We start from the raw sequence: 14008 nt of genomic DNA, 5'->3' as shown, positions 1-14008 counted from the left end.
CAAAGGCAGACGCTTAACCGCTGTGCCACCCAGGCGCCCCGGAAAAGGCTCTTTTCAATGGCTGTGTGGTGTCCCAGAAGAAGCGTAAGTGGTGGAGTTAGTTAGAACGACCAGGGTTCTAACACCTCTTTGTCACTTTTACTAAGTCTGGGACCTTTGGCAAGTTACTCTCAGTCTCTCCTTAACCTCAAATGGAAATTACAGTTTTTGGATGGAATCTAGGAGCTATAAGGCACTTGCAGGCACTAAATGCCTGTTTCTTTCCACCTCAAAGTAGAAATCAAATTACAAGAAGTAGGAGCAGTCGTGAGTGGAGGAGGTGGGGGCCACATATCAGAGGCCCCATCACGGACGCTTCTCTGGGCTTACCTCTGTTTTGTGAAACAGTATCACAGCTACGGACATAAGAGAAAGGAAGGAAGGTTGAAATCCCCAGTTTCAAGTTTTCTGAGTGTTGGTACTCAGAATATAACTAAGCAATGTTAAGAGGAGCAAGCAATTAAAACGTGAAGAGCTAGAAACCAGGCTTGGGCTAAAGGGTGCAGTCACGTTCTCCTGTCGTTAAAGTAGAATAAACCGTTCTAGGAGATGATGGCTAAGCTAGGACTTAGCCCTGGGTGAAATCGCGGAAGCTGAGGTTAGCTAGGCCTGACTTCAAACCATGGTTCCACCGCCAACTTGGACAAGTTACCTACATGATCCAAGCCTCAGTTTCTCATCTCCCTCACGGGCTGGCCCTACGAATTTCCTGGAATAATGCCCAGGATATAAGGTAATCAGCACAGAACCTGCAGTGTCCATGGTTGTTATACATGGTAGCTATGACTTTTATATGTAACTCGTGCTAATTATTATCTTATTTTGAACCCATGCTTCATTTGGAATATCAGCTCTTCATTACTAGAGGAGTGGTCTCGAGTCCTTGGGGGCTGTCTTCTTAATAAAGAGGCAGTTTCTCTTTGACAAACCTGAGTGAAGAGGTGGGAGTGACACACTTGCTCTGTTCAGTCAACCGTGCCCGAAGGGAGCCGACTGCAGAATCCGTATGTCCTCAGAGTGCCAAGGAACAGCCCGGGAATGGTACCCTGGAAACGGGCTGGAGCCCTTAACATTCCCGTCAGAGATGGCAATTTCTATCGGAGTTTCATAAATGCTAGTTGTTTCAAGATGCGTAATTCCTTGCCTGGCCTTTAATGCTGAGTGGTGAGGAAAACAACCCCAGATAATCTGGCTGCCTTCCCGGGGTGTCATCCTCAGTGGTTTTAACCAATAATGTTACTCAAACGAGTTGAAACAGCTGGCTCACCACCTCAGATTTTTCTCTCTCCGTTGGGGTCATGTGCCACTTCGACCACTAGATGGCAGATGTTTTGTTTGTTTTGAGTATAGTTGACAGTGTTCTATTCCTTTCAGGTGTACAACATAGTGATTTGATGATTCTGTACATTGCTCAGTGCTCACCACAGTAAGTTTAGTTACCATCTGTCACCATACAACGTTATTACAACAATAGTGACTATATTCCCGATGCTCTACTTTTTATCTCCTTGGGTAGATGTTTTTACTGGATTGCCAAAGGTTCTATAACACACAAATCTCTTCTTCAGTAGCTGCGATACACCATGCCTCCGGGGCAACTCACTTTGATAATTTATGTAAAAAAATCTATATTCGTAAAAGAAAACTAAAACATACACGAACAATAACTACAAGAATCAAAAAGAAATATTTATGGCAAAATTACGAATAAACCAAGACTGCATGTAAGAACCGGATATTACTTAAACACTTATTTAAACAGTGCCCCTTGGGTTTTGAAACTTTAAAATAGAAGTTTTTTCTTCTTGTGCGAAGCCTTTCTTTTTTTTTTTTTTTAAGATCTTATTTACTTATTTGTCAGAGAGAGAGTACAAGCAGAGGGAGCAGCAGGCAGAGGGAGAAGCAAGCTCTCCACTGAGCAGGGAGCCCGATGCGGGACTCAATCCCAGAACCCCGGGATCCTAACCTGGGCCAAAAGCAGCCACTTAACCGACTGAGCCACATAGGCGTCCCTGTGGGAAACCTTTCCGAGACATCTACTGTGTTCGCTAATCTGTCTGTGTCAGCAACAGCCTGTTACCAAAACTCGCCATGTTAAGTCACAGATCTTCATTTATCTGCCAACATTAGTTTCTCTCTCTAGATGAGGCACTAGCTTCCAAGCTCATATGAGCTTGTACATCTCATATGAGATGGTGAAATATCCAATTTTATCATTACATTTATGTAGCCTTCAAAAAATTTGCACCCTTATACTGGGCAGGTCAAGAACAACAACCCTAGAAGTCCCTCCGAGAATCCAATCAGCCACATCGAAGAGGTGTTTCTCAAAGGTCCCAGGCTTTGTCATTGCACCAATTGAAAAGACTTCCCTCGATGCTTTGGAGGTTCTCACAATGAGTGTTGCGGGTCCTTGTGGTTAATGAACTGTTTTCTGGGAGAATGGCAGACATTCCTCCCTCAATACAATCAGCATACCTCCAGATCTTCCTCGTCTCCTTGAATACCCAAGGCCCGGGTTGTGGAGGAGATGCCCGGCAATAAAAAGACCGAAAGGTGGGATGTTGCTGAGTACTGGCTCTGCCCTTAGTGGCTGTGAGACCTTGTGAAAGTCATACTTTCTTTTGAAGCCTCAGTGTTCTCAGTGACCTCCACGGCACCTCCCAGCGGCCATTTTCTGATTCTGGTGGTTCCATACTTGGATTCTTTACAGAGGGATCTCAAGGCCAGACAGGGAGCGGCGAGCCTCATGTTGGCCCCACCCATTTTCAAGGCAACTTGGCGCATCCAGGAAGTATGGTGTGAAATTCCTTCTTCGTGGTTCTCTCTTTATTCTAAGTCGGATAGACTACTCCTTCTGTCTCTGCAACAAAGATATTCTAAGTTGCTTTTATTTGACTTCTGCAGTTTTACCATAATTTTAACTTGTTTACATGGTGACTGACTTTGCTTTTTAAAGGACCCAACTCTGGTTCAAAAATATATCAAATAAATTTGCTCAGAATATATCAAAGTTAATTTTTAAATGCCTTGTTCCTTTATAGCAATATTAAACAATACCATGTAAAACATGCTTGGGAGGCAAAATTGTTGGCTCTGATAAGAAAAGTCAGGTCTGACAGCTGTAGTGATTCAAGCTCTTGCATTAATGACACACTTTCTTCAGCTCCTGGATGTAGAACGATATCTAGAAGAAGCTGACCATCAATAGATTGGCAAAAAGTGGGCAAGTGTGTATACATATGAGGGTTATATAGGTGCTAGAGTTATAAGTACATGTGTATTAGGGTTAATAACCAAGTACCAAGTTAATGCTAAACCCGCATATATTCCTCTGAGTTCAAATGCATGTATCATATGTGTATGTATGCAATATATTCCTACAGTCAGTACGTGCAACCAGTCTTTTCTTCCTGGTCACCCCATTCAGTGGGAATCCCAAATTCTAGAATTCCTTGTAGATCGTTACTACTGTCTGGAAGATTCACGCGAGATAAGAAAAATAATTACCGAGGTCAAAGGCATCTTTTTTCCCCTTTCTCATCTAGGCTAGTGGTAAAGTCTCTGAAGGAGAAAGGCATCGTGGAGCCTGAATTGTATGAGGAAGTTACAATCTACTTCAGTGACATTGTAGGTTTCACTACCATCTGCAAATACAGCACCCCCATGGAAGTGGTGGACATGCTCAATGACATCTACAAGAGTTTTGACCACATTCTTGACCACCATGATGTGTACAAGGTAACCACTTCACCTAACAGGCTGGGATCATTGTACTACCCCTGGTGAGCAGAGCCAAAGTTGGTTGGTTCCTATTATTACTCAGATCTTGTCCTCTCTAATTGAAGATTTAATGAATTCATGGTTGAATCTGAGCTAAAAATGAAGCAAAGTAGAAGAATAACAAGGGTCAGAAGTCAAAATGCCCATGTGACTTTAAGAAGCAGTGTGAAAGAAACAATATAAAGTTCATCAGGAATGAATTTTGGGTACTAAATTGAGAGAAAATGGCATACTCTCAAAGCATCTTGAAAAAAAAATGGACAGTGTGTAGACTGATTGCAAAGGAAGCAGAGAAGACACTGGAGTTCTAACCAGTAGAATAGGAATCCGTTGTTGTTGAAATAGCCAGCATCATTCAAAGAAAACTAAAGAAGAAGAGGGAGACTATTCTGTAAGTTCAGCACTCTATCTGACTAGAGTGCGGACCAGTTTTGGGCCTATAATGTCTGAGTCAGAAGAATAAAGGGAATTGAATTCCCACATTTTCACGTTGGAAAAGCAGCAGAGCCTGTGGAGCAAATAACTTAGAATTAGAGCTATTCGTTCAAATCCAAACTGGCCCTACCTGTGTGACCTCATAAAATACATTTAACTTTCTCAAGTTTCAGTTTGCCTATCTGTAAAATGGGATGATAATAACACCTAACTCGGTGGGTTATTGTGAAGGCTACTGAGATAAAAATATGCCTGAAATACTGTATGCTCAAGTACAGTTTAGAGGTCACTCATGTGACGGTCTGTTATAATGGTTATTACCCACAGAGAAGATGTCCCTTTTAGGATTTGTCTTAGCCCTGTCTTCATCCTATGTAGGTCAGAAAGCCATATGAACAGTAGTTCTTGTTGGATAGGAAACGGTTATGTGATTTAGAGATGGTTGGCAAAGAGAAGTTAACTACTCAACAAACGTGAACTATATGATTTTGAAAATAAAATTAAAAGAGAGCTCCTTTGTCAAAGAATAATGTTTACAGGATACTGTTGATACAAATTTACTTATTACAAGAAACGTGTTTGGAATCACCATACAATAAGAGTGTGCATTACATCTTGGAGGGGCCTATAATTATTTTTTGGCAAATGGGACATGAGAAAGAATGTTAAGTGCTAAAGGTGACTTTTCTGGTAATTACAGGTGTTCCTGATTATATACAACAATTCAGACTATGTAAACATTATAGAATTGTCACCACATCTAGAATATTTATATTATTATGAAGTACTTTCATATGGTTAAAATCTTTTATAGCTGTTTTATCATTCATTTAACTAGACTATAAAACCATAAAGAAATTGGCAGAGACCTGGTCTTGAGCTAGTCCCGGAAAAAATAGTATGGGGCTACACTCACACTGAATTCTCAGAAGCTTTTGTTCTGATATGCAATCCACTGCTTGCTTTTTATTTCTTCTTTATTTCTTCTTTTGAAGGGGTAGGACCACTAATGAGCAACTGTTTCCACAGGTGGAAACCATTGGCGATGCCTACATGGTAGCCAGTGGTTTACCCAAGAGGAATGGCAACAGGCATGCAATTGACATTGCCAAGATGGCCTTGGACATCCTCAGCTTCATGGGGACCTTCCAGCTGGAGCATCTTCCCGGCCTCCCCATATGGATTCGCATTGGAGTTCACTCTGGTACGGAGTAGCAAATGGGAACCATATGAACCTCTGTGCACCAACTAAATCAGAAAGGATAAAGGGTCTCCAGATGTGATCGATTTTCCCATGAAGTTTACTCTTGACTCTGCCTGCCAAATATGACATCCCATTACGTATCCTGACGTAATTAGACCCAATCGCAAACCCTAATGAGGTCCCTTTACATATCCTGACATAATCTGACCCTCCTTGGAGAGTTCTAGGGAAAACAACTTTTACAGCACCTTTGGCTCCTGGAATGATAAACACCAACGACGGACTAAAATGACAGCCTCCAGACTTCCTCCTATTTAAGTCCCCGTATTTCCTATTTCATTTATTTCCTCCCCATTCCCTCCCTCTCCCCCTCACCCCCAACGTCTGTTGTTTTGTTTTGTTTTATTTTGCTTTGTTTTGTTTCCCACTACACTATTATTGCATCTTTCACAGATTGGGTTATCTATAGAGGGAAAAAATAGCTGGTAAAGTTCCTATAATGAAAGGGCATTTATGTCTTCCCCACCCCTCTCTGTGGTACAGAAAGTACGTGGATCGCTTCAAAGACCATGAAAGATACTCAGCCTAGAATGTAGAGATTTGAGAAGACGAGCTACAAATGTCAGAGAAAAATGAAGTTGGAGAGGAACTCAGAAGTCATCTAGATTAATCCTTTATGGGGCACAACTTATTTTTATAGGTTCCAAGACAAGTAATAGTATAGCTACTTTTGGAATAATCCCAGGATTCCCTGAAAACTCACCGTTTCCAAAGCCAACTCACTCCATTACTAAATAGTTATAATTATTAGACAGTCTTTGCTTGTGTTAAATTAACTCACATCTCCCTACACTTTCTTGTCATTGCTCTTTTTTCTGCTCTCCACGACTCACGGAAGAGTCAATATACAGAAAACCCAAGATCACTCCAGGCTTGGTGGCGAGGACCAGACAACTGCATTTGCAAAAGTCATCCTCTATCCACGACGCCTAGCAGAGAGCCTGGCAGTAAACACTTACTGATTTACTAATGAGCCCATGAGATTTTCAAAGTAAAAGTAAATAGAAGTTAAACATTTCTGCCACATTCATTCTTCCCCAATCATGTCCACAGCCATACGTCATAGATGTTTCCATATACACATGACGGGACTTCTCGGGCGTTTCCCCAGCCAGCAACAGCATGCTGTCCCTTTGCTGACCCATCACAGAGTGCCCGGCGTGGAGGGAGGGACAGCAGCATGGTGACTGAGCCGAGTCTGGGAAGATGGAGCTCAGGGTCCCAGGTGTCACCACGTTGGGCTGCAGTGAGCATAGATAATAGGCGCACGTACCTGGAGGGGTTTAGCCCTCAGAAATTAAGAGGTTGCAGTAGCTGAAAACAAAACTTCGTATCTGCAGGAATTTTCTGCTACCCGGCCCTTCCCGGCTTCACTCCAGTGCTGAAGTGGAGAGTCGCCTGTAATTCGACCTAGCGGGCCTCAGGCACAGATGGGAGATCTCTGATCACTAGCTGCCTCTCCTGCTCCTTCCCTTCTGTGGCCTTCTTCTGCTTTTGTCTGATTCTTGTGCTGTTGTGTGGCTACTTTGTGTTGTTTTTGCATTGAACCTGACAAAAAGGGCTCAGCACTCAAAGGAAGATCTGCTATTTTGATTTTTTTTCAATGTTCATGATCACAGAGAATCTAGAGGATAAACCTACAGAGAAACTCATGTAGGTCAAAACCCAATAAGCCAACTAGAAAATCAAGTTCCCTTTATCCAAAACTGGTTTTGCAATTTCTGAGTTAATCTTTAACGTCTTAAATCTGTAACTCCTTGCGCTCAGTCACTCCACACACATACTTGGTTACCAGCCCTTCCTCTCTACCCAACATGCTGCTGCGCCCAGTCTGGCCTTGGTTTCCACGTTCTTGCGAGAATGTCCTGGGGCCGCAGGCTCTCCCATTCCTCTGCATTCACACGGCACACAAAGTGCTTAGGGATAATTATGTCAAGTCTTCATCTTCTGGGTCTTCCATCATTGTGTCTCCAGTCCTAGCAATGCTACTCTGAGTAAGTAAAAATAAAACACTATATGGCCCCTGAGCCTTTGAGTGTATGATGGCCTCCAGCAGTCAAGAGCTCAAGGCTGTGTGGCCTGGTACAGTAAGCGAGTCGTGGCAGACTCTTCATCCTTCCCGAGAACCTTCTATGGAACCTATTAAGAAGGACTTCCCACCTTTGCAGGCTGAATCTCTGGATTCCTTCTTGTTTTGTGCAAATGTACTCTTCTGAGCTATAGCAAAATATTTTCTAGAAGCTTATCTTGCTATAACAATGCTTTCTTCATTGAATACATCCATTTAACAAAAGTCACAGCTCACTTTTCACACCTGCATAAAATGAAGGATTCTGCACTGTGTCCCTGAGAAAAGGCTTACCCACCTTAACTCCACACCCTGATTGCCGCTCCTTCCACTTCCTGCTTTCTGTGCATTTCAGGTCCCTGTGCTGCCGGAGTGGTGGGAATAAAGATGCCTCGCTATTGCCTATTTGGAGACACCGTCAACACAGCCTCTAGGATGGAATCCACGGGCCTCCGTAAGAAAGATCGCTTTTCTTAGAGGAAGAGTGCGTCTTCCAGCAGAGGGGAACTATAAAATAAAATGCACAATAAGGAGCCACAAAGTGCTAGTGAGATGAAGAATGACGTTTCATATTGACAGGACATGAGCCTGAGTCAATCCGGGCCTTGCTATGTTTGCTTTTGTTGTCGGCATGTACGGACAATTATTGTCTTCTTCCTTTTCGGCTCAATAGTGGACTATTTCTATTTGTTTGGGTTCCTTTGCAGTGCGTTCAGGCATGCTTTACCTGGAATAGTCATGAAATTTAGCATAGATCCATGTAAGTTTAAAAAAAAACATTCAGTGGGCTAGATATGGAGCATACGCTGGCTCGCTTTCCAATTCTCTTTTGTTTTTCTAAGAATTGGTTTTAGTAAAGAAAAATATAAGTATTTATTGTATGCAGAAGCCTATATTTCATTTGCCTGACAGGGCAGAGGCGCTGTGAGCTACACGTAGTAGATGCTTAATAAATACTGGTGACAGTCGTAGTAACAGCAATTTTTACAAGAGAGAAAGCAAGCTTTGGTAGGTGTGGGTGGGGCTTACAAGAACACAGGTGGCAGAGTGGTATCTTGGCAGGTCTACTGACAACCTGATACTGGTTTGTACTGGAAAATCATGGTATAAAGGAAAGGACAGATTCGGGTTACAATTATAACCAGACAAATCACTATCTTATAAGCTGGGGGGACGTGGCCTCATCTTTCTAGGCATTGGAAAGTTGAAGGAATAAATTGAGGATGGGATACCAATCTCGCTGGAAGGGTCTCCGGAAGGAGTTGATGTGATGTACGTTAAGCATTTAGTAATCCTCTGACACATGGCAGGCGTACAATATAGGATTGCCACTACTCTTACTATTGTCACTGTCTGTGGCACCCAGGGTGGGAAAGGCGGTGTAGCAAGGGTGGACCATGAATGGGAATGACTTTGCCAACTGTTTGTCAGAAGGATGACAGTACCCCAAAAGAGTAAAACCTAAGAAAGTCATGACCCTGTCACTCTCTCCTGAATCTTCACCTTGCTGCCAACACTTACGCTGCTTATTAGAACTTCCAGTACAGGCACCGAAAACCAAATTCCAGTGCCACACACAAAATCTGAAACAAGGCATAGGGGCCACGACTCTGAGCAGCAGGGAGAATCTATGGAGCATAACCTGGGGAGCCCCTCCACTCACCCCAAAAAGCAATGCCAGGCCCTCTTTCATCCCATATGTGTGAGAGTATTTATCTCACAGATTGTATTTTTAAGAGTCCTTTCACTCAAATAACTCAGCTGTCAGACAGAACACCTATAACAAATGTCCCGAATCAAGTGGAAACAAATGTGTTCCTAAAAAAGACCTCAAAATGGATGAGATTTCATTGATCATTTTGCGTTTCAGCCTTGAGGATCCATGTGAGTGGTTCCACAATAGCCATCCTGAAGAGAACTGAATGCCAGTTCCTGTACGAAGTGAGAGGGGAAACATACTTAAAGGTAAGGGATCCACAGAGTGGGGACCCAGAGAAAGCCCTCGTTGTGGGTCACCTCTTTGGAGACGGGATATCCCGTGGTCAATAATGTCAAGGAGCACAAAGATGAAGAATCCTTTTCTGCACCCCCCACGGTGACGACCCGTTACCCCCTGTGGGAGAAGCCACCCCCGAAGAATGCGCACTCCGAGCCTTTTCCATATTTTGAACTAAGACCAATATGTTATAAAATGCTACCACCATTTCTTCCACAGACCTCCAAGTTTTGTTTCCATGTCCTGCGAAGCCGAGAGCTAAGGTCTGAGACGGAACTGATTTATTTATTAAAGATTTATTTATTTGAGAGAGAGAGAGAGTGGGGGGGGAGCAGGGGGGGAGCAGAGGGGGAGGGAGAGAGAAACTCAAGCAGACCCTGTACTGAGCACGGAACCCAACGCAGGGCTCGATCCCACGACTCTGAGATCACAACCTGAGGTGAAACCAAGAGTCAGATGCCCCACCCACTGCGCCACCCAGGAGCCCTGGGACTTATTTAACTTCAGTCAAAGCCCCATCGCCTCCCTCACTTCCTTGCTCTCACTGCAAGATGCTGCTTCTCTCTAAAACCAGCTCTCCAGGGGTTGCTTTACCGTTCTGAAGCTCCCGACCCGTGAATTGCCAGCTGTGGCCCTGGACTTCTCATTCAGCATCATTTGGGTGCTTTCATAAATGGAGATGCCTGGACTCTCCAACAGGCTTGCTGAGAAAGACTCTCTGCGGATGTAGATCAGAAATCTATATTTTTAATGAGTGTCCTAAGTGATCGGGATGCATGCTAAGGATGGAGAGAATCCCCAGTCTCCCCTCTCCAGGCTGCTCTCACTTTCAGAGCAGCTGCTCTCCAGAGCCACCAGATGTCTCCAATTGGCTCTTGGGCTGCTTCTCAAAGGTCATTCCAGTCCTTTCACAACTGGTCTAAAGCCAACTACCGGCCGTAAGATGATCTGTCTCCAGGAGCCACAGTGCTTCTGGCCTTTACACTGTGACTGCAACTTGGAAAAGCCTCCTTTCCTGGAGAAGCGCCCTCATATCACACTCGCTTTTTGAGTGCTCCATAAATACACTTTCTGCACAGAGCACCCCCCCAACGTAGAGGTGGTGTATGGATGACTGCAGTCCAAACACAGCCAGCAAACTACCGGTTTTAAAGATGAGATGAGCGATTTTTAGGGCGCCTGGGTGGCTCCATCTGTTGAGCATCTGACTCCTGGTTTCGGCCCAGGTCATGATCTCACGGTCGTGAGACTGAGTCCTGCATCGGACTCCACGCTCAGCATGGAGTCTGCTTGGGATTCTCTCTCCCCCTCTCCCTCTGCCCCTCTCCTTACCATGCATGCACGTGCACACGCTCGCTCTCGCTCTCTCTCTCTCTCAAATAAATAAACCTTTAAAAATGAGTGATTTTTAAATATACAACCATCCCGTCTCCTTTCCAAATACAAGCTTTAGTGAAAACAGGATTTGCAGGACGTTTCCATTCATTTTATAGCCTCCAGATGGGCCCAGCAAATGTCACTTAATAAGCGTTTCTTAGGATGTACACGTGTTTGTAATTTACATGCTAAAGGGGGGGAAACTGTGGCAAAGGTTTTGTGATGAAATCTTGTGGCTAAAAGGGCTAGAAGAAAAAGTGAGTGATGAAAACCAGTGGGATGTCTTGGCGTAGCAGGATGGGATGTGAATTTTCTCCTTTTTTCATTTAGAGTTCTTATGATGTTGCTATAGCAACACTTTGAAATGTCATTTGGGGAAAAAAGAGAACTCTACTTTGGAAAAAAAATACAACGTCTGGGGAATGAGAGACTTATTTTTAAAAAGGCACTTGGGAAGAAAGATGTGTCTAGAGGGAATGCAGATCACATCAGAACATGGGCTCTACAGCAGTGTGGGCACTGATGAGAAACATGGAAGTAAAACGTCTCTTGGAAACAGACATTTGTCAGCACTGTGGGCTAGAACTGACCTGTCTCCCTGGGCTCCGTGGCGCCCACCTTTCTTGTCTCCCCAGGGAAGAGGAACTGAGATTACCTACTGGCTGACGGGGGTGAAGGGCCAGGAGTACAACCTGCCGACCCCGCCTACTGTGTAAGCTGCTGGGTGTGGCAGGGCGGGACAGGGGTGGGGAAGCCTTGGCCCTATCAGTGTGCTCGGAAGAGCCAATGTAACTGTTGGCAAGTGCTCCGCCAGTGGTAATGAACAGCGAATACACAACCAGGGACTACATACATGAAAAGTCTAGAAACCTCCCTTCTCTGGCTGCCAGAAGCTGGGTGTTCCAGGCACGCTCAGAATGGAGGAGAGTTAACAGCTCAACCCTGTAGATTGGGTTCAGACAAGAGGAGGGCCTGCTGGCGGCCAAGACGCCCTCTGTGTCTCGACCCCTGCAGGCAGCTCTCTGCTGGATGGCCTGATGGAAACAGGATCTTCCCCCGCCCCAGAACTGTGGTTCTGGGTTTTCACATGGAGGCTGTGTTCTCCCAGAGATGAGGAAGGCCAGGTTTCAGGTCTAACGAACCAGTTTCAGTTCCCTTCATGGTGACCGAGAGGGTCATCCCGTTGCACGTTTGGTTGGTGCGATCAGTCGCCTGGCTGTTAGGGTGACTTTTGCAATGGTAGAGAGACCCTGTCTTGCATACTCCCAGATGCTGGACCCAGATAGATGGCAAAACAAGCCAGACCTTCCCCGGGCCACAGGGGAGCTGGCCCCTTACTGGAACGCTCAGGTCCGATCCAAACTCTTGAAACCCTCCATCCCTTCGGAGGCCTCCCCAGACAAGATCCACACCCCAGAATGTGTAAGACCAAGTCCACAGGATTGGCTTGCAGGGGCCTCGCATTGTCCTGGCTTCGTTTGCCCTCCCTGCAGTGACATGTGGAAACCTAACCACGCTTCCAAATCCAAGCAGCGTGTCATTCCACTTTGAAATTGAAATCGAATTTTGTGCTTGAAATGGAGCCTGCTTTTTTCCACAAATGCACAGAGCAGGGATGACAGCTCTTGTAAGCCCATCAAAAGCAAGGCTCATTCTGTATTCTCTGGACTTCCTGTGTTTAGTGCAGACTAAGCACTCAATAAGTATTTGGTAAACGGAACTGATTGTTTTGGACCGACAGAATATTCTGTATGAATTGCTGAGAAGTTCCATTTTCCCTCCCCACTGTCCTTCTAGGGAGAATCAGCAGCGCTTGCAAGCTGAATTTTCCGACATGCTCGCCAACTCTTTACAGAAAAGGCAGGCGGCGGGGATAAGAAGCCGAAAACCCACACGGGTGGCCAGCTACAAAAGGGGCACTCTGGAATACTTGCAGCTGAACACCACCGACAAGGAGAACACGCAGGCGAATTAAGGAGAGCTGCACTCAGGCAGCGGCTCGAGTGTCCCGGAGACCTCCAAGCCACAGAAGACTTAGACGCGCTCTGCTTAGCCTTGGCTGCCTTGTCGGGAACACAGACTCGCTTCTGTGAATCCGATGTGCACTCTCCATGCAAAAATTCCTTTTTCTCTGGAACCTCATCTCAGCAGTGGCTCCAGCAAACGTCTACCTGCAGCAGAAGAGGAATGGATGGACTATCTCTTTCCACCTGGGGAAGAAGAGGAGTGGATGGACTGTCTCTAAGTTGAAGAGATTGTGTTCTTATTTCGTTTATTTTGTGTTTGTTTATTTTGGTTTGGTTTGTTTGCTGGCTCTTTTTCCTTCTGTATTCATGAGAGTTTTTAAATTGTCACGATTATATTTTAAATACCCTATCTCTATTAAATTATATTTAACTCATAATTTTTGCAGAAAATATGCTATATGGTAGGCAGGAATAAAAGTTAAAAATTTGCTGAGTCTGTGCCAGTGTTTCCAGCGACTCCAGCCACTTTCCTGAAATGCGGCAGCCGCCATCTTGTGCTTGCTGGACGGTGGATCACAGTCCCCAGCACTGAAGCAAGGCAAGCCGGCATTGCTGTTCAGGGCTAAGAACTTGGGTGTTCAGTATCTCCCGCTACACGCGAGGGGACTTTATGTCGAACCTTCTACCATGGGAGGCAGGGCCTCCATCTGTCTCTAGTCAGAGATAAAGGTCAAGTCTTATTTACCAGTCAAGACAAAGTACTTAAAACTCTGCAAATATCCCCTTCCTGCCATCCAGCAGCCACCTTCTGCCCGCCTTCTTATGGCATCCCAGCAGGACTCATTTGCTTGAAATCTCGGGGGGACATGATAAAGGGGCAGCTGGTGTGGAGTAGATGAGAATCAGAAAGGCAACAACAAGTATGTAACACTTCAGTCACTAACCTTCCGAACTAAACTGCTTCGACCACATTACTCTTCCGCCAGCCTCTACCACAAAACCTGCTCCAGAGATCAGGAAACACATTCTATTTTCTCCATCACCTGCAAAAGCGTAAAATCAAACGTAATAAATTCTCT

The 14008-nt window shown here is 44.8% G+C and overlaps 1 protein-coding gene across 1 annotated transcript in view; it reads left to right on the top strand.

Moving 5' to 3' along the window:
- Positions 1 to 13393, top strand: part of GUCY2C (guanylate cyclase 2C) — a 70677-nt gene extending 57284 nt beyond the window's left edge. Inside the window, exons 22-27 of the mRNA XM_045781467.2 lie at positions 3588 to 3780; positions 5287 to 5461; positions 7945 to 8043; positions 9460 to 9554; positions 11598 to 11674; positions 12760 to 13393. Coding sequence (XP_045637423.2) covers positions 3588 to 3780; positions 5287 to 5461; positions 7945 to 8043; positions 9460 to 9554; positions 11598 to 11674; positions 12760 to 12937 — 817 coding nt within the window. The 3' untranslated portion in view covers positions 12938 to 13393. The remainder of the gene's footprint in view (positions 1 to 3587; positions 3781 to 5286; positions 5462 to 7944; positions 8044 to 9459; positions 9555 to 11597; positions 11675 to 12759) is intronic.
- Positions 13394 to 14008: the final 615 nt, after the last annotated feature.

The sequence above is a fragment of the Ursus americanus genome, chromosome 25 (genome assembly GCF_024610735.1).
Source record: "Ursus americanus isolate L20-20 chromosome 25, mUrsAme1.1.p, whole genome shotgun sequence".
In the NCBI taxonomy this organism is placed as follows: domain Eukaryota; kingdom Metazoa; phylum Chordata; class Mammalia; order Carnivora; family Ursidae; genus Ursus; species Ursus americanus.
The sequence above is the reverse complement of the archived record's forward strand: the minus strand, read 5'-3'. Positions and strand labels throughout refer to the sequence as shown.